The 21,236-nt window shown below is 39.2% G+C and overlaps 1 protein-coding gene across 1 annotated transcript; it reads right to left on the bottom strand.

Moving 5' to 3' along the window:
* Window positions 1-782: 782 nt before the first annotated feature.
* On the bottom strand, window positions 783-1,178 carry LOC130960018 (uncharacterized). The gene has a single exon (XM_057885381.1). It carries the CDS (start codon window positions 1,176-1,178, stop codon window positions 783-785), a length of 396 nt encoding a protein of 131 aa, XP_057741364.1.
* Window positions 1,179-21,236: the final 20,058 nt, after the last annotated feature.

The raw sequence follows: 21,236 nt of genomic DNA, 5'->3' as shown, positions 1-21,236 counted from the left end.
AGTGTATGAAAAGTATGTTGATTCCCCTTCAATCCTTGGCTTAAATAGCATCAGAAATGAGTTGGATTGGGCCCACAAGGCTTCTAAAATCGCTGGCCACGTTTTGCTTTAAGTGGACTAGGTGGCAGCAACGGCGCGTGCGCGTACTCTGCGCGTGCGCGCCACCATACGTGTAGCAACTATGGCAAATCTTATATCGTTTCGAAGCCCCGGATGTTAGCTTTCTAACCCAACTGAAACCGCATCATTTGGACCTCTGTAGCTCAAGTTATGGTCATTTAAGTGCGAAGAGGTCGGCTTGACAGCTTTCCGGTTCTTTCATTTCTTCATGAGTTCTCCAACTTTTCATGCTTCTTTCTTTATTCCCTTGATCCAATCTTTGCCTCCTAAACCTTAAATCACTTAACAAACATATCAAGGCATCTAATGGAATCAAGGAGAATTAGATTTAGCTATTTCAAGACCTAAAAAGCATGTTTTCACTCTTAAGCACAATTAAAGGAGAATATACAAAACCATGCTATTTCATTGAATAAATGTGGGTAAAAGGTGATAAAATCCCCTAAATTCAATACAAGATGAACCATCAAATTGGGATTTGTCAGTGGGTAATGGCTTCAGTTCCTGTTTTTGCACTTCTTCTTTCTTGTCTGGTTTTGCCTTTTTGTCAATAGAAATCTCAGTTTCATGTTCCTTTGTTGTCTCTTGACCACTTTCTTCTTCCTGTTCATGCTGATTGGTTTCCAAAATTTCCTCTACCAGGTTTTCTATCATGTCTACCCTTAAGTAGTCTTCTTGTTCGGGGGGGGAGGGGGTGGGTGCTGCATTGACTTGAAGACATTTATGACCATTTGCTCATTGTGTACTCTGAAGGTCATTTCCCCTTTTTCCACATCGATTATAGCTCTTGCGGTTGCTAAAAATGGTCTTCCCAAGATGATTGAGTTGTTTCCTTCCTCTTCGGTGTCCAAAATTACAAAATCCGCAGGGAAAATAAACTCCCCAACCTTCACTAGCAGATTTTCCACAATTCCGTTGGGCGTTTTGATTGATCTGTCAGCCATGACTAGTGACATCCTGGTAGGCTTGAGTTCTTCTATAGCAAGCTTCCTCATCATAGACAAGGACATCAAGTTGATACTGGCTCCAAGATCACAAAGGGCCTTATCTAGTGTCATTTTGCCTATGGTGCAGGCAACTACAAAACTCCCCGGGTCTTTGAGCTTTGGTGGGATCCCTTTTTGAAGTACCGCGCTACATTCTTCAGTGAGAAGTATAGTTTCCTTCTCCAGCCAGCTTCTTTTCTTGTTGATGAGTTCCTTCAAGAACTTGGCATATAAGGGCATCTGTTCCAATGCTTCAGCCAGAGGAATGTTGATTTCCAGCTTTTTGAAAGTTTCCAGGAATTTGCGGAAGTGTTGATCTTTGGTTTCTTTGTTGAACCTCTATGGATATGGTAGTGGAGGGGTGAGGTTCTTCTCCTTTTTCTGTTGTCCTTCAATCGCTTCATCTTTTTCCTTATGTGTATTGATTGGTTGGTCTTCTTCTCCTTTGGGGTTCTCTGTGTTCTTGTTTGACACCATATCTTGATCATTGGCTTCCTCTGCATCTATTGGCTTTTTGCTGCTCTCCACTTGTTTCTTTGTAGTGTCATTGTTGCTCACTAATGTTCTCCCACTCCTCAACTGTATTGCCTTACACTCTTCCTTAGGATTTGGAATTGTGTCACTTGGCAGGGAGCTTGATGGTCTCTCTGTTGCAAAGTGTTTAGAGAGTTGGCCTATTTGTCTTTCCATGTTCTTGATGGAAGCTTCTTGATTCTTGGCCGTCATCTCTTGATGTTTCCACAGCTTGTCTATCAAGGTTTCCAGGTTAGTGATCCTTTGAAATTCTGGAGGTGCTTGTGGTTGGTTGTGAGATGTGGGTGGTTGATGATAGGTATTTTGGTTGATGGATTGGTTATGGGTTGGATAATGGTTAGAGTTGGGGTAAGTGTTTTGTGGTTTTCTGAATGAATTTTGGTTGTTGTTTTGCTGGTTGTTCCTTGGGATATTTTGGGTTGTGTTTCTTTGCCATGGTTGTTGGCCTTGGTTATGGTTATCTCCCCATTTAAGGTTGGGGTGGTTCTTCCAGGAGGGGTTGTAGGTCTCACCATACACTTCATTCTGACCAGAATTTTGGTTATGCATGTATTGCACTTGCTCCTGTTGTTGTTCTTCTTGGCTTTCTTTATTCTGCACCCATACAGTTGATGGTTGGCTTGTGTTCACAGCTGCTACTTGAAGGCTGTCAATTCTTTTGGCCATTTGTTCAAACTGTTGTTGAATTTGTTGTTGCATCATCTTGTTTTGAGCCAAAATGGAGTCCACTCCTTCCAGTTCTAGTACCCCCTTTCTCTGTGACGGTTGGCGGGTTCTTTGATGAGCAAAGAAGTATTGATTGTTGGCCACTATGTCCACAAGATTCTGGGCTTCTTCAGCAGTTTTCATCAGTTGTAATGAACCTCCAGCAGAGTGAACTAATGCCTCTTGAGAATTCAGCGTCAAGCCTTCGTAGAAATTCTGCAGCACATCCCATTCATTGAACATTTCTGGTGGGCACTTTCTGATTAGAGCTTTGTATCTCTCCCATGCTTCATACAAGGATTCGGCATCTAATTGGGTGAATGTCTGCACCTCACTTTTCAGCCTGACGATCCTTTGGGGAGGGTAGAATTTGGCTAAAAATTTAGTCACCAAATCGTCCCAACTAGTGATACTTCCTTTGGGAAAAGTTTCAAGCCATTGTGCAGCCTTATCCCTTAGTGAGAATGGGAATAACAAAAGCTTGTATGTTTCAGGATTCACGCCATTGGATTTGACAGTGTCACAAATCCTTAAGAAGGTGGATAAATGCTGATTGGGATCTTCCAATGGGCTTCCTCCATATGAACAATTGTTCTGGACAAGTGTAATGAGTTGTGGTTTTAGCTCAAAGTTGTTTGCATTGACATTGGGAGTGAGGATGCTACTCCCACAGTGTCTTGGATTTGCAAATGTGTATGAGGCCAAAACCCTCCTCTGTGGCGGATTGTTGTTGTTGTTAGCTGCTCCCCCTGGTGGATTAGGATTAGATGGATCTCCTTCCATCTCGTGATATTCTTCCTCAGATTCTTCCTCTCCAACAATACCTTTCCCTCTTTCAACTCTTCTTATTCTCCTGAGAGTCCTCTGATCAGCTTCAGATAGAATAGGAATTGCTCTCCCTGTACCTGACATACAAAATACACAACCAGTGACACTTCACTCTATTACTAGAATGAAGTTTTAGTTAGCTTAAGCAAAAATTCAAACAGTTAGTGGGTTAGTCAAAATTAAAGAAAAAGTGCTTGATCTAAACTACCACCTCACTTAATCATTGTCAATCTATTTCAATCCCGGCAACGGCGCCAAAAACTTGATGTGCGGAAAACAATCCGACACAAAACTCACCGGCAAGTATACCGGGTCGCATCAAGTAATAATAACTCACAAGAGTGAGGTCGATCCCACAGGGATTGAAGGATTGAGCAATTTTAGTTTAGTGGTTGAATTAGTCAAGCAAACAAGTGTTGATTGTGTGAATTTGTGTTTACAGAATGTAAATTGCATAGAATGTAAAGGGGAGTGGGTGATTTGCAGGAAATTAAAGGGAATAAAACGAGAAAGAGCTGAATTGTAAAGTGCAAGAAATTAAATGGCAGAAACTTAGAACGCAAGAAATGTAAATTGCAAAATCTTAAATTGCAAAAAATGTAAATGACTTGAATTGTAAAGGGAATTGGGAATTGGATTTGCAGAAATTAAACAAGGAAAATTAAAATTGCAATAAACAGGAAATAGAAGATGACTTGGATTGAGTCGGATCTTGAAGCAGGAATGTAAATGAGATTTAAAAAGCATTAAACGAGGAAAGTAAAATTGGAATTCAGATCTCAGGACCCAAGAGACTAGATAACCAAGTCTAGATCTCAATGCCTTCCTAGATCCAACAAAAACAATTGCAAAGGAAATGAGGAATTGTAAAGTGCAGAGAAAGTAGAAGACAGAAGCAATTAACCCAGATGAAAATTCAATTGTGCAGTAAAATGAAACAGAGAGATCTCAGGGTGAGATTGAAACAGAATTCCTTCAATTCTCCAACCCAAGATCCAAGCTAGTGCAATTGAAATTGAAAGCAAGAAAACTAAGAGGAAGAGAATTCAATTCTCCTTCCCCAAGACTCAGAATTCTGAAAGCAATAAAAATGTAAAAATGAGCTCTTTATAACTATTCTAAAAATTCTAAAAAGGAAAGCTCTCTATAACTATTCTAAAAATTCTAAAAAGGAAAATCTCCCCTAAAACTTCAAATCCTAAGCTATTTATACACTTTCTTCTAATGATCTTCAAGCCTTGAATTGGGCCTTGGCCTTGATGGAATTGGGTTGATAATGGCCTCTGTTGATTGCTCTTGGTGTTGGGAAGAAATCCGCTTGTGAACCGGGCCGAGTGACTTTCACGTTTGAGCCAACGTTTGAGGTCAAACGTTGACTCAAACGTTGCTTGTGTGAACCATTATGCAGAGCCCAAAATGCTGTCATCCACGTTTGGCTCAACGTTTGAGGTCAAACGTGAGCTCAAACGTGGATCCCCCAAGCTTCCTTTCTGGCCAATGTTTGGCCCAACGTTTGAGGTCAAACGTTGGCGCAAACGTGGCTCAATTAGCTCATCAACCAGGGTTGTTCTTCCATGCTCCTTCTTGCCAAAATGTAGCCAACGTTTGCCTCAACGTTTGAGGTCAAACGTTGGCTCAAACGTCGCTTCCAAGAGAGCCAATTTTCCTCTTTGTGGCGCCAACGTTTGCCTCAACGTTTGAGGTCAAACGTTGGCGCAAACGTTGCCCTCCCCTGGTGCCATTTTGCTTCTCTGTGGCGTGATGAGCGGATATTTTGTACGCTTTTTGGGGGTAATTTCATGTAGATTTTAGCATGTTTCAGTTAGTTTTTAGTAAAATAATATTAGTTTTTAGGCAAAAATCATATTTCTGGACTTTACTATGAGTGTGTGTATTTTTCTGTGATTTCAGGTATTTTCTGGCTGAAATTGAGGGAGTTGAGCAAAAATCTGACTTAGGCTTAAAAGGACTGCTGATGCTGTTGGATCCTGACCTCCCTGCACTCGAAATGGATTTTCTGGAGCTACAGGAGTCCAATTGGCGCGCTCTCAACGGCGTTGGAAAGTAGACATCCAGGGCTTTCCAGCAATATATAATAGTCCATACTTTGCGCAAGGATAGACGACGTAACTTGGCGTTGAACGCCAAGTACATGCTGCTGTCTGGAGTTAAACGCCAGAAAAACGTCATGATCCGGAGTTGAACGCCCAAAACACGTCAAAACCTGGAGTTTGACGCCAAGAAAGGCCTTTACACGTGGAAAGCTTTAGTCTCAGCCCCAGCACACACCAAGTGGGCCCCAGAAGTGGATTTCTGCACCAATTATCTTAGTTTACTCATTTTTCTGTAAACCTAGGTCACTAGTTTACTATTTAAACAACTTTTACAGACTTATCTTGTACCTCATGCTATTTTCAGATCTGAATTACATACTTTGTGACGGCATGAGTCTCTAAACTCCATTGTTGGGGGTGAGGAGCTCTGCAGCGTCTCGATGATTTAATACAATTCCTTTGTTTTCCATTCAAACACGCTTGTTCTTATCTAAGATGTTTATTCGCGCCTAACTGTGGAGAAGGTGATGATCCGTGACACTCATCACCTTCCTCAATCCATGAACGTGTGCCTGACAACCACCTCCGTTCTACATTAGATTGAATGAATGTCTCTTAGCTTCCCTAATCAGAATCTTCGTGGTATAAGCCGGATTGATGGCGGCATTCATGAGAATCCGGAAAGTCTAAACCTTGTCTGTGGTATTCCGAGTAGGATTCCGGGATTGAATGACTGTGACGTGCTTCAGACTTTAACCTGCTGGGCGTTAGTGACAGACGCAAAAGAGGGATTCTATTCCAGTAGGAGCGGGAACCAACCGGTGATTGGCCGTACTGTGACAGAGTGCGTGCATAGCTTTCACTGCGAGGATGGGAAGTAGCCATTGACAACGGTGACACCCTACATAGAGCTTGTCATGGATAGACCTTGCGTGTGAGAAGAGGATCTCAAGGAAAAGTAGAAATTCAAAGGACAAAGCATCTCCAAAACTCCAACATATTCCCCAGTACTGCAATTCAAAGTAACATTGTTCCCTCTTTTATTTTTATAATGAAATCTAGTAATTTCACTTTAATCCAAATAATCCTTGTTGACATCCTAACTAAGATTAATAAAATAACATTGATTGCTTCAAACCAATAATCTCTGTGGATTCGACCCTTACTCACGTAAGGTATTACTTGGACGACCCAGTACACTTGCTGGTTAGTTGAACGGAATTGTGCCCACTCGTACCAAAAAATCCTAAGTTCCACAATTCTACAATAAATACATTAATGCTATATTGATGTGATCACAATTTCGTCCACCAAGTTTTTGGCGCCGTTGCCGGGGATTATTGAGTTTGGACAATTGAAGGCTTATTTTATTTCTTAGATTAGGAATAATTTATTTTTATTTTATTTTTTATTGTTATAGAGTCATTAAATCTTGATAGGATAGTTTATTTTCAAAAAAAATTTCTTTTCAAAAATATTATTTTTCTTAATTAATTGTTAAATTTTCGTGAGTTTAGTGTCTTGTTCTAAGTTTGGTGTCAATTGCATATCTCATATTTTCTTTTAAAATTTTCGACTTGTGTTCTTTGTTCTTCATTGATCTTCAAGTTGTTCTTGCTTATTTTTCTTGTTTGATCTTGAGTTTTTCTTGTTCTGTGTCTTTTCTTGTTTTTCTTGTGCTTTTTCAAAACATTAGTTTTCAAAAATTTAGTTTATCCATAAAAATAATACATCTTTAAAATACATTACATTTTTAATTCAGTTGGTTATAGTGTTGGCTTATGTTCTTGGCAATTGGGCACCAGTTCTTTTGAAAATCTTTTTCAAAAATAATTTTTCTTGGTTTAATCTGTGCCAAACTTTAAGTTTGGTGTTTTCTTGTTAATTTTAATATAATTTTCGAAAACTTGTCTTGATTTTCTAAAAATTTTAAGTTTGGTGTTCTTTCTTTTGTTCTTGGTGTTCTTGTGAATCTTCAAAGTGTTCTTGAGTTTTTCTTGTGTCTTGATCTTAAAATTTTTAAGTTTGGTGTTCCTTGGTGTTTTCCCTCCAAAAATTTTCGAAAATAAGGAGTACTAGATCTAAAAATTTTAAGTCTTGTGTCTTTTGTGTGTTTTTCTCTTTCATCATAAAATTCAAAATTCAAAAATTTTATATTTTCTAACTAATTTTGAACCACTTTTTCGAAATTTTTATATAAGTTTCAGATTTTAATTTCAATTTTTTTCGAAAAGTTTTCAAAAAAAAAAAAAAAAAAAATTTATTATCATATTTTCTTTTTATATATTTGTTTTACTTATTCCATTTTTCTAAATCAACATATAAATTATCTCTTGTATTCCAATTCTAAAGTAAGTATGAATGGACAAGACAAGAGGACCCTGGGGTCATATGCTAACCCCACTACTGCTTCATATGGGAGCAGTATTTGTATACCCTCCATTGGAGTTAGTAGCTTTGAGCTGAATCCTCAGCTCATTATCATGGTGCAGCAAAACTGCCAGTATTCTGGTCTTCCACATGAAGAACCTACAGAGTTTCTGGCACAATTTCTGCAAATTGCTGATACAGTACATGATAAGGAAATAGATCAGGATGTCTACAGACTATTACTGTTTCCATTTGCTGTAAAAGATCAAGCTAAGAGGTGGTTAAATAACCAGCCTAAGAACAGCATAAAAACATGGAAACAGCTGTCAGAAAAGTTCCTGAATCACTATTTCCCTCCAAAAAGGATGACACAGCTAAGGCTAAGCATCCAAGGCTTCAAACAAGGAGATAATGAATCTCTTTATGATGCATGGGAGAGATACAGAGAGTTGCTAAGAAAATGCCCCTCTGAAATGTTTTCGGAATGGGTGCAATTAGACATCTTCTACTATGGGCTTACAGAAAAAGCTCAGATTTCTCTAGACCACTCAGCTGGTGGATCTATACATATGAGAAAAACAATTGAAGAGGCTCAAGAGCTTATTGATACAGTTGCCAGAAATCAACATCTGTACTTAAGCAATGAATCTGTCATGAAAGAAGAAGCTAAAACAGTAACTGCAGAACTCAGTCCAGTGGATCAGGCTAATGAATTCAATCAGCAATTGGACTTTCTAACTCAACAGCTAGCCGAATTCAAGAAAATATTACAGGAAACAAGAATGGCTAACAGGAACATGGAAGTACAATTAAAGCAGACAGAAAAACAACTGTCAAGACAAATAACAGAAGAATGTCAAGCAGTTCAATTAAGAAGTGGGAAAATATTAAATACCTCACTTCAAAGAAGCAGGAAACCAAGAAATGAACAAGTGGATACCCAAAATCCTCCTGAAGACAGTCCGAGCCCAGAAAGGGACAAAGCTGGCGTTCAAACGCCAATAACAAGCAAGGAGGTGGCGTTTAACGCCACCCCAGCTTCCACCTCTGGTATTCAAACGCCAGTGGGTGATCAGTCACATACAAGTGCTGATAACAATCCTTCTAAAAAGGCTTCCCAACCCACTTCTGTAGGTAATAAACCTGCAGCAACTAAGGTTGAGGAATACAAAGCCAAAATGCCTTATCCTCAAAAACTCCGCCAAGCGGAACAGGATAAGCAATTTGCCCGCTTTGCAGACTATCTCAGGACTCTTGAAATAAAGATTCCGTTTGCAGAAGCACTTGAGCAAATACCCTCTTATGCTAAGTTCATGAAAGAAATCTTAAGTCATAAGAAGGATTGGAGGGAAACTGAAAAGGTCTACCTCACTGAAGAATGCAGTGCAGTCATTCTGAAAAGCTTACCTGAGAAGCTTAAAGATCCTGGGAGCTTTATGATACCATGCACATTAGAGGGCACTTGCACCAAGCAAGCTTTATGTGATCTTGGAGCAAGTATCAACCTAATGCCTGCATCTACTATTAGAAAGCTTGGTTTAACTGAAGAAATCAAACCAACCAGGATATGTCTTCAACTTGCTGATGGCTCCATTAAATACCCATCAGGCGTGATTGAGGACATGATAGTCAAGGTTGGGCCATTTGCCTTTCCTACTGACTTTGTGGTGCTGGAAATGGAGGAGCACAAGAATGCAACTCTCATTCTAGGAAGACCTTTCCTAGCAACTGGCCGAACCCTCATTGATATCCAAAAAGGGGAAGTAACCTTGAGAGTCAATGAGGAAGAGTTCAAGCTGAATGTTGTTAAAGCCATGCAACATCCAGACACCCCAAATGACTGCATGAATGTTGATATAATTGACTCTCTGGTAAGAGAGGTCAATATGGCTGAGAGTCTCGAATCAGAGCTAGAGGAAATTAGACTCAATGCTTTCGAAAATGCAAAGATTTACAAAGAGAAAGCGAAAAGATGGCATGATAAGAAATTGTCATCCAGAGTCTTTGATCCGGGGCAAAAAGTTCCGCTATTCAATTCTAGGCTCAAATTATTCCCTGGGGAATTAAAATCCCGGTGGAGAGGTCCATATGTCATTACAAACGTGTCACCATATGGATACATAGAGCTTCAGGATAAGGACTCTAACAAAAAGTTCATTGTTAATGGACAAAGAGTCAAACATTATCTTGAAGGCAATTTTGAGCAAGAATGCTCAAAACTGAGACTTGATTAAAACTCAGTCCAGCTAAAAGACATTAAAGAAGCGCTTGCTGGGAGGCAACCCAGCCAATCACAAAATTTAATTTTATTCGTATTGATTTTCTTTACAGGTTTGAGTCCAAGTATCTTCAAAAGGTGAAATAGCAATTGGTTGAAGTCACAGAGTTACAGGGAAATTTGGAAGCTCACTGGCATGAAAAAGCCAGTAAGAAATACTTTGGGCGTTAAACACCCAAAAGAAGCACCCACTGGGCGTTCAACGCCAGTAGGGTAGCCTTCTGGGCGTTAAACGCCAAGAAGAAGCATCTTCTGGGCGTTAAACGCCAGAAAGATGCACCTTCTGGGCATTTAACGCCAATCTGCTAGCATTCTGGGCGTTTAGAAAAACGCCCAGTAAAGAAGGACCTCCTGGCGTTCAACGCCAGGAAGAAGCATCACATGGGCGTTGAACGCCCAGGAGAAGCAACATGTGGGCGTTAAACGCCCAAACCATGCACCATGTGGGCGTTTAACGCCAGGATGGTGGGAGGAGGTACAATTTCGTTTTTCTTTGCAATTTTTCAAAATTTTTATGTTTCAATTCATGATTTCTTGCATAAACATATTTTAAATTATCACTTTCAATTCCAAAAGTTTATCCTAATTTCTAAAATCCAATGATTGCAAATTTTTTTAGATTTATCTTAACCCAAAAGAATAAATGGCTTTCCAATTCAATCCATCATCTTTTCAAATTTGTTTCCAACACATCTTTAACTCCTTTTAAAAATCCTTTTCAAAATTAAAATTCAATTCTATCTTTTAAATTTTGATTCATATCTTTTCTTTTTTTAAAATTATATCTTTTTCTAATCCAATTCTTTTTCAAATATTTTTAATTTCTTCTCATATCTTTTAACTCATCTTATCTTTATGTGAAAATGCCTTTCCTTCTTCTCCTCTCCTTTCCTTTCTTTTGCTTGAGGACAAGCAAACCTCTAAGTTTGGTGTGATTTGCCATGATCACTGAGCTAAAACTCATTAAGATCATGGCACCTAAGAGAACAGGAAGAGCAAGGATGTGAACTTAAGGGAGCTGAAGCATCAGAAATTAATTCTTGAAGGCATCCCACAGACTAAAGGAACATCCACTTCCCAAAACAACAGGTTGTTAAGTTCTAATTCCAGCTTTAACTCTGTGATAGTATTATTATAGGATTTTACCTTAGAAGTTATATAGTAGTAGTAGTAATTAGTATGTCTATTTTGATTTTATTTCCAATTAAGCTGTAATTTATTTTTCTCATCATCATCAGGCATAAATAAAGTAGTAGAATTTTTTTAAGAATAAAGAAGTAATCTATATTTATGAGTTCTTAGTAATAAAGACTATAATTAATTATATGTGGTGGCAATACTTGTTGTTCTCTGAATGAATGCTTGAACAGTGCATAAATTGTACTTTGAATTTGATGAATATTGGCTCCTGAAAGGATGAGGAACACGAAAAATATTATGGATGATCTGAAAAATCATGAAATTGATTCTTGAAGCAAGAAAAAGCAGTGAAAAAGAAAGCTTGCGAAAAAAAAAATGACGAAAAAAAAAAAAAAAAAAAAGAGAAGGAGCAGTAGAAAAAGCCAATAGCCCTTAAAACCAAAAGGCAAGGGTAAAAAGGATCCAAGGCTTTGAGCATCAATGGATAGGAGGGCCTAAGGAAATTAAATCCAGGCCTAAGCGGCTAAATCAAGCTGTCCCTAACCATGTGCTTGTGTCATGAAGGTCCAAGTGAAAAGCTTGAGACTGAGTGGTTAAAGTCGTGATCCAAAGCAAAAGAGTGTGCTTAAGAGCTCTGGACACCACTGACTGGGGACTCTAGCAAAGCTGAGTCACAATCTGAAAAGGTTCACCCAGTTATGTGTCTGTGGCATTTATGTATCCGGTGGTAATACTGGAAGACAAAGTGCTTAGGGCCACGGCCAAGACTCATAAGTAGCTGTGTTCAAGAATCAACATACTATACTAGGAGAGTCAATAATACTATCTGAATTCTGAGTTCCTAAGGATGCCAATTATTCTGAAATTCTAAAGATACAGGGAGATGCCAAAACTGTTCAGAGACAAAAAGCTACAAGCCCCGCTCATCTAATAAGAATCTGAGCTTCATTTAAAACTCTAAAATATATATTACTTCTTAATTTCTGTTAGAACCTATTTTATTCATCTAGTTGCTTGAGGACAAGCAACAGTTTAAGTTTGGTGTTGTGATGAGCGGATATTTTGTACGCTTTTTGGGGGTAATTTCATGTAGATTTTAGCATGTTTCAGTTAGTTTTTAGTAAAATAATATTAGTTTTTAGGCAAAAATCATATTTCTGGACTTTACTATGAGTGTGTGTATTTTTCTGTGATTTCAGGTATTTTCTGGCTGAAATTGAGGGAGTTGAGCAAAAATCTGACTTAGGCTGAAAAAGGACTGCTGATGCTGTTGGATCCTGACCTCCCTGCACTCGAAATGGATTTTCTGGAGCTACAGGAGTCCAATTGGCGCGCTCTCAACGGCGTTGGAAAGTAGACATCCAGGGCTTTCCAGCAATATATAATAGTCCATACTTTGCGCAAGGATAGACGACGTAACTTGGTGTTGAACGCCAAGTACATGCTGCTGTCTGGAGTTAAACGCCAGAAAAACGTCATGATCCGGAGTTGAACGCCCAAAACACGTCAAAACCTGGAGTTTGACGCCAAGAAAGGCCTTTACACGTGGAAAGCTTTAGTCTCAGCCCCAGCACACACCAAGTGGGCCCCAGAAGTGGATTTCTGCACCAATTATCTTAGTTTACTCATTTTTCTGTAAACCTAGGTCACTAGTTTACTATTTAAACAACTTTTACAGACTTATCTTGTACCTCATGCTATTTTCAGATCTGAATTACATACTTTGTGACGGCATGAGTCTCTAAACTCCATTGTTGGGGGTGAGGAGCTCTGCAGCGTCTCGATGATTTAATACAATTCCTTTGTTTTCCATTCAAACACGCTTGTTCTTATCTAAGATGTTTATTCGCGCCTAACTGTGGAGAAGGTGATGATCCGTGACACTCATCACCTTCCTCAATCCATGAACGTGTGCCTGACAACCACCTCCGTTCTACATTAGATTGAATGAATGTCTCTTAGCTTCCCTAATCAGAATCTTCGTGGTATAAGCCGGATTGATGGCGGCATTCATGAGAATCCGGAAAGTCTAAACCTTGTCTGTGGTATTCCGAGTAGGATTCCGGGATTGAATGACTGTGACGTGCTTCAGACTTTAACCTGCTGGGCGTTAGTGACAGACGCAAAAGAGGGATTCTATTCCAGTAGGAGCGGGAACCAACCGGTGATTGGCCGTACTGTGACAGAGTGCGTGCATAGCTTTCACTGCGAGGATGGGAAGTAGCCATTGACAACGGTGACACCCTACATAGAGCTTGCCATGGATAGACCTTGCGTGTGAGAAGAGGATCTCAAGGAAAAGTAGAAATTCAAAGGACAAAGCATCTCCAAAACTCCAACATATTCCCCAGTACTGCAATTCAAAGTAACATTGTTCCCTCTTTTATTTTTATAATGAAATCTAGTAATTTCACTTTTAATCCAAATAATCCTTGTTGACATCCTAACTAAGATTAATAAAATAACATTGATTGCTTCAAACCAATAATCTCTGTGGATTCGACCCTTACTCACGTAAGGTATTACTTGGACGACCCAGTACACTTGCTGGTTAGTTGAACGGAATTGTGCCCACTCGTACCAAAAAATCCTAAGTTCCACAATTCTACAATAAATACATTAATGCTATATTGATGTGATCACAATTTCGTCCACCATGGCGCCAACGTTTGCCTCAACGTTTGAGGTCAAACGTTGGCGCAAACGTGCCTTCCCCTGGTGCTTCTTCTTCAGCCAACGTTTGCCTCAAAGCTTGAGGTCAAACGTTGGCTCAAACGTTGGCTTCACTCCAGGGTGTTCTTCAACTTTTTGTAACCTTTTTCCAAGCCTTGCTTCACCTGTCATCAATCAATCAAAAACATCAAAGTTGTGCTTCAAATCATGAGATTGTTTCTCTTCCAAAATATGTGACAATCATAGCACAAAATCTCATGAAAATGCATCATTTTATACATGATTGACTGAGGCAGAGATGATATGAATTTCAACCCAAAAGGCTTACTTGTGGTTTAAGAAAGTGCATAAAACTAAATAAAAGTAAAGAAAAAGACTAGTAAAACTAGGCTAAGATGACTTGTCATCACATTCTCAAAAGTTGCTTGCTTCTCAAGCCCTTAGGTGACTGGTTAGTATGCATGAATTGAATGTGGCTTTTGGATTTAATTTGGTGTGGGAACACCAAACTTAATTCCTTGCCACTTCCTCTGATGCAACAGGTTAACTATATGTAAAATCTTGTGTCCTTGCGAAAGGTTATAAAACTAAAACTAGAAAGCAATTAAATGGTTGAATGATTTGTCTGATTGCTTGGAGCTAGCTTTGTGCAGGAAGTGAGAATGTGCTTTTAAGTGAGATTTTGGTGGAACACCAAACTTAGAATGCTTTATTCTCTCTTAATTTGTTTTGATGTGGAACACCAAACTTAGCTCCTTGCGATACATACCAATTATTCAACCTTTTTATTGAAAAAGCTATGAAAAGAAAACTACCTCATGTTGGGTTGCCTCCCAACAAGCGCTCTTTTAATGTCACTAGCTTGACATCCTTCATTCTTTGATCATGGAGGTTGAAAATCATAGTGCCTCAGCTTTTCTCCTCTTACTGTGAACTTCCTTCCAGTCTCCTCTTTGATGATCTCTAGGTGTTCAAGTGAAAGGACTCGGTTCACAGTGTAGTATTCAGATAATTGTGGAGACACTTTCATTGGTTGGGTGTTTAACACCACTTTATCCCCTGGTGAGAAGCCTTCAGTAGGGATTTTCTTGTTTCTCCACCCTCTTGGCCTCTTCTTCTTTTCTTTCTCAGAAGATAATTCATGCCTTGGTGGTTCTTTATTTGGGGTGTTGAGGTTCTCATCTGGGGGTTTTGGATTTAGTTCCTCCCTGATTTCTTTGGTCTGTTGCACCATCTCTACTTCTTTCAATCGTGGATTTAGAAGTCTTGGATTTGACTCATTGAATGCCTCCTTCAAGCTTTGATATCTGGCCTTATCCTTCATACAATCTTCTTTTTGAGTTGGCTCATGCAAGGTTTTAAAAACATGGAATGCTAGGTGCTCATCATGCACTCTCAGCAACAATTCCCCTTTTTCAACATCTATCAATGCTCTGCCCGTAGCTAGGAAAGGCCTTCCCAGGATGATGGGAGTGTTAGGGTCCTCTTCTATATCTGAGATAACAAAGTCAGCAGGGAGAAAGAATTTTCCCACTTTTACCAACACATTCTCCACGACTCCCAGTGCTTGCTTAATGGATTTGTCAGCCATTTGGAGAACTATTTGTGTGGACTTCAGCTCAGAAATTTTAAGTTTCCTCATTAGAGACAAAGGCATCAAGTTTATGCTTGCACTGAGGTCACAGAATGACTTCTCAATTGTTATGTTTCCTATGGTGCAAGGTATGTAAAAACTCCCAGGATCATCTTTCTTCTCTGGCAACTCTCTTTGGAGGATAGCACTACATTCCTTTGTCATCTCAACAATCTGTCCTTCCTTCAGGGATCTTTTCTTTGTCAGCACTTCCTTCATAAATTTGGCATATAGTGGCATCTGTTCAAGTGCTTCCAAGAAAGGAATATTGATGTTGAGTGTCTTGAATATGTCCAGGAATTTTAAGTATTGCTTAGCCTCATTTTCTTTTTTAAACCTCTAAGGGTATGGAAGTTTGGGGACACAAGGATTCACTCCTTCCCTCTTCTCTTGTAGTTGTGGTTCAAGGATGTTCTTGTATCCCTTTGAAATTTGTGCATTTTTGGTTTCTTGATCCTCTTTATTTTTCCCCTCTGTCTCTTCTTGTGGAACTTCTTTGTTGTGTTTGTCTTGATTGATGGCTTCCTTCTTCATAGTCTTCTCACTTCCCACTGTGATTGCTTTGCACTCCTCCCATTTTGTAGCTTTTCCTTTGTCCCTTGGGTGGTCTTGAGTAGCAATAGGGGATGTATTTGATTGCTTCTCACCCATCTTTGCAATTTGTTTAGCCATTTGTTCCCTATGCCTCTCAAGATTTCTGATTGAAGCTTCTTGGTTTTTGATTGTAGCTTCTTGGTTTTTGCTTGTTATGGCTTGATCTTTTCGTGCTGCTTCCTGATCTTGTTTTGCCATCTCTTGATTTTTCATGAGTTTCTCCATCATTATCTCTTGGTGCTTCATCATCTTCTCCATTAGCATTTCCAGGTTGGTGATCCTCTGAGAGTCATGTGAAGTTGCTTGGTTATGGGGTGTTGATGATTGATGGTGAATGTTTTAGTTAGTGAGTTGGTTATTGGGTGGAAAATGGTTGGAGTTGGGGAAGTTATTTTGGGGTTTTCTGTAAGGGTTTTGGCCAGTCTGCTGTTGGTTGTGGTTTTGGTTGTTTCTTAAGGTGTTTGGGTTTGAGTTCCTCTGCCATGGTTGTTGGTTTTGGTTGTGATTATCCCCCCATCTGAGGTTTGGGTGGTTCTTCCAGGATGGATTGTAGGTATCACCATAGACTTCATTTTGGCCCGAGCTTTGGTTGTGCACATATTGAGGTTGTTCCTGCTGCTGATCTTCTTGGTTTTCTTCATTTTGCCCCCATTTGGTTGATGATTGGCTTGTGTTGACTGCTGCAACTTGGAGGCTATCAATCCTCTTGGCCATTTGCTCAAATTGTTGTTGAATTTGCTGCTGCATCATTTTGTTTTGAGCTAGAATTGAGTCCACTCCTTCCAACTCCATCACTCCTTTCCTTTGTGATGGTTGGCGTTGCCTTTGGTGAGCAAAGAAATATTGGTTGTTAGCCACCATATCAATGAGATTTTGAGCCTCCTCTGCAGTTTTCATGAGTTGCAAAGAACCTCCAGCTGAATGATCCAAAGCTTCCTGGGATTTCAATGTTAAGCCCTCATAGAAATTCTGCAGCTTATCCCACTCAGTGAACATTTCAGGAGGGCATTTCCTGATTAGAGCCTTGTATCTCTCCCATGCCTCATGGATGGGTTCAGCCTCCATTTGTGTAAATGTTTGTACCTCTGTCTTCAACCTTATGATCCTTTGAGGTGGGTAAAATTTGGCAAGGAACTTGGTTACCAAATCATCCCAATTGTTGATGCTGTCTCTTGGAAAAGATTCCAACCATTGAGTGGCCTTGTCCCTGAGAGAAAATGGGAATAACAATAGCTTGTAGCTGTCAGGAGGCACACCATTAGTTTTGACAGTGTTACAAATCCTCAAGAAAGTGGACAAGTGTTGGTTGGGGTCTTCAAGTGGTCCTCCACCAAAAGAGCAATTGTTTTGAACCAAAGTGATGAGTTGTGGCTTTAGTTCAAAATTGTTTGCATTGACATTTGGAGCTAAGATGCTGCTTCCACAATGTCTAGGATTTGCAAAGGTATAGGAGGCCAAAACTCTCCTCTGGGGTGGGTTGTTATTGTTGATGTCTGCTCCACCAAGTGGATTGGTTGAATGTTCCTCCATATCTTGGAATTCTTCTTCGGATTCCTCTTCTCCAACAATATTTTCCCTCTTTCAGCTCTTCTTAACCTCCTAAGAGTTCTTTCGTCTTGTTCATGAAAGGTGGGTGTGGTTCTCCTTGTACCTGACATACAGGCATAACATAAGAAACGCTCAAACCAGTGATACTCCAATCTACTACTAGAATGAAGTTTTAGTTAGCTTAAGCAAAAATTCAAACAGTTAGTGGGTTAGTCAAAAATTAAAGAAAAATTGCTTGATCTAGATCTCCACTTCACTTAATCATTGTCAATCTAATCAATCCCCGGCAACGGCGCCAAAAACTTAATGTGCGGAAAACGATCCGACACAAAACTCACCGGCAAGTGCACCGGGTCGCATCAAGTAATAATAACTCACGGGAGTGAGGTCGATCCCACAGGGATTGAAGGATTGAGCAATTTTAGTTTAGTGGTTGATTTAGTCAAGCGAATCAAGATTTGGTTGAGTGATTTGTGATTTGCAGAATTTAAATTGCATGGAAAGTAAAGGGAATGGGTAAATTGCATGAAATTAAAGAGAACTGAAATTTAAAGTGCTGAATCTTAAAGTGCAAGAAATTAAATGGCAAAAACTTAGATCGCAAGGAATGTAAAGTGCTGAATCTTAAAGTGCAAGAAATGTAAATGACTTGAATTGTAAAGGGAATTGGGAATTGGATTTGCAGAAATTAAACAAGGAAAAGTAAAATTCAACAAACAGAGGAGTAGAAAATGACTTGGATTGAATCGGATCTAAAACAAAAATGTAATTGAGCTTGAAAAGCAATAAACAGAGAATTAAAAATGGGAAATCCAGATCTCAGGACTCAAGAGACTAGATAACCAAGTCTAGATCTCAATGCCTTCCTAGATCCAACAAGAACAATTGCAAAGGAAATGTAAATTGTAAAGAAAGTAGATGAAGAGCAATTAACAGAAACGGGAATTCAATTAAGCAGAGAATTAAACAAGGTCCCAAGGTGAGATTGAAACAGAAGTTCTTCAATTCTCCACCCAAGATCCGAAGCAAGAAAAGTAAAGAGTATTCAAGCAAGAACAAGGACGAAGAGAGATCAATTCTCCTCCTAATTCCCTTGAATTAAAACAACAATGCTAAAATGTAAAGTGAGCTCTCTACTAAGTGCACTCAATCCAAAACCGAAAAGAAAGCTCCCTTAGAACTTAAATCCTATGCTATTTATACACTTTCTTCAAATGGTCTTCAAGCCTTGAATTGGGCCTTTGCTCTTGATGGAATTGGGTTGAAAAAGGCCTTGGTTGATTGCTCTTGGAGTTGGAAAAAGAACCAATGTGAACCGGGTTGTAAATTATAAAAGCTTGAGTAAAAGTTTGAGTAAAAGTTTGAGGCAAACTTTTACTCAAACTTTTCACATCAGCACCCCATTCTTGCTGCTACCAACGTTTGGGCCAAAGTTTGGGGTCAAACTTTTGCTCAAACGTTGGCTCCCCCTTGCACACTCATGGCGCCAACGTTTGCCAAAAAGTTTGAGGCAAACGTTGGCCCAAACTTTTGCTCTTCAGGGTGTTGATTTGTGATGACAACGTTTGCCAAAAAGTTTGAGGCAAACGTTGGCTCAAGCTTTTTTCCCAAAAGTTTGCGCAAAAGTTTGAGTCAAACTTTTGGTCAAGCTTTTTTTCCAGAAGTTTGCGCAAAAGTTTGAGGCAAACTTTTGGTCAAGCTTTTTTTTCCAAAAGTTTGCGCAAAAGTTTGAGGCAAACTTTTGGTCCAGCTTTTTGCTCCCTGGTTCATTTTCACTTATTCCAAAAGTTTGAGCTAAAGTTTGAGGCAAACTTTCGCTCAAACTTTTTGTTCTCTCTTGCTCCTAGCCATTCCTTCTTGCTTCAACCTTCCTCAAAGCTTTCTTCACCTATCATTAATCAACCAAACACATCAAAGCTATGCTCAAAATCATGAGATATTCATTCTTTCATAATATGTGACAATTATAACATAAAACCTCATGAAATTGCATTAATTCATCTATGGTTGATTAAATCAAAAGAAACATGAAAATCTACCCAATTGGCTTGCTTATGGCTCAAGAAAGTGCATAATTCAATTGAAAACAAAAGAAAAAGGCTAGTGAAACTAGGCTAAGATGACTTGTCATCACGCCTCTTTCAGCTTGATGATCTGTCGGGATGAGGAGAATTTGGCCAGAAATTTGGTGACCAAATCATCCCAACTAGTGATACTTCCTTGGGGGAAAGTTTCAAACCATTGTGCAGCTTCACCCCTTAATGAGAAAGGGAATAACAGGATCTTATAAGTGTCATGATCTCAGTTTTGACAGCATCACAAGTCCTCAGAAAAGTGGATATGTGCTGTTGAGGATCTTCCAATGGATTTCCGTCATAAGAACAATTGTTCTTGATTAGTGTAATGAGTGGTGGCTTCATGTCATGATACTCTTCATCTGTAGAGACTTCTTTTCCTGTGGCACGCAAACAATCAGGAGGAACAAACAGCAGCACTCTTGAGAATTGAGTGCAGTTAGTTGAGATAAACTCTCAAACAGTTAGTGAGTTGATAGAGGCAAATTTTCAAACAGTTAGTGTGTTAGAAAAAAATAAAGAAAAAGTGCTTGATCTAGATCTCCACTTCACTTAATCATTGTCAATCTATTTCAATCCCCGGCAACAGCGCCAAAAACTTGATGTGTGGAAAACGATCCAACACAAAACTCACCGGCAAGTGTACCGGGTCGCATCAAGTAATAAAACTCATGGGAGTGAGGTCGATCCCACAGGGATTGAAGGATTGAGCAATTTTAGTTCAGTGGTTGATTTAGTCAAGCGAATCAAGTTTTGGTTGAGTGATTTTGTATCTAACAGTAAGTAAATGACAGAAAATGTAAAGGGGAAGGGAAGAATTGCAGAAATTAAAGAAAACTGAAAGTAAAAGAGCTGAATCTTAAAGAACAAGAAATTAAATGACTGAAACTTAAAGTGCAAGAAATGTAAATTGCAGTAACTTAAAGTTCAAGAAATATAAATTGCAGTACTGAAAAGGGATTTGAGGACTGGGATTTCAGGATTCAAGCGAGGGAAATTAAATTGCAACAATTATCAAAGCAAGAGATGATTTGAATTCTGTTAGATTTTAAACACAAAGGGAAATTAAATTGCAGCAGGGGTTCACAGAAGAACCAAAAGGAAAATGGGATCTCAGGACTCCAGAGACTAGATAGCAAAGTCTAGATCTCAATTGCCTTCCCAGATCTAAATTCACAAAGCAATTAACAAGAAATTAAAGAGGAAGCAGTAAAGAAAATTGGATTTAATTCAATTATGCAGTGAGATAATCAAAGGGATCTTAAATGGAGGTTGAGACAGAAATTCCTCAATTCTTCACATCCAAGATTCAAACAAGAAAAGTAAAAATTTCTCAAGCAAGAACGAGGAAGAAGAGAGATCAATTCTCTTCCCCAATTCTCTAAAATCTTAGTTCAAAGCTCTCAGAGAAATTGAAATTTCCAAAAGTGAGAATTTAAAAATCAAAAGAAGGGTCCTAATTACATCAAACTATCTCCTATTTATACACTTTCTATTCTTGGATTTTGGAATTTGGATGGGCTTTTGATTTGGTGAAGAAATGAATTAAATTGGATTTTTAATCCAATTTTGAGCCCATGAGAAAGTGGCTTCCAGGAGGCTGCCCTGCCCTTGTGGAGGGCAGAGCAGGAAATGGTGCGTGCGGCTCATTGCGTGCGTGCTTGGTGTGTGTGATGCATCAGGATGTTGCCCTGCCCT

This window comes from Arachis stenosperma, unplaced genomic scaffold, assembly GCF_014773155.1.
Source record: "Arachis stenosperma cultivar V10309 unplaced genomic scaffold, arast.V10309.gnm1.PFL2 arast.V10309.gnm1.Scaffold_100034, whole genome shotgun sequence".
Taxonomy (NCBI): Eukaryota; Viridiplantae; Streptophyta; class Magnoliopsida; order Fabales; family Fabaceae; genus Arachis; species Arachis stenosperma.
The sequence above is the reverse complement of the archived record's forward strand: the minus strand, read 5'-3'. Positions and strand labels throughout refer to the sequence as shown.

Bases quoted from the DNA above. Each gene is read 5' to 3' on its own strand.
- LOC130960018 (XM_057885381.1), bottom strand. From the start codon at position 1,178: ATGACACTAGATAAGGCCCTTTGTGATCTTGGAGCCAGTATCAACTTG.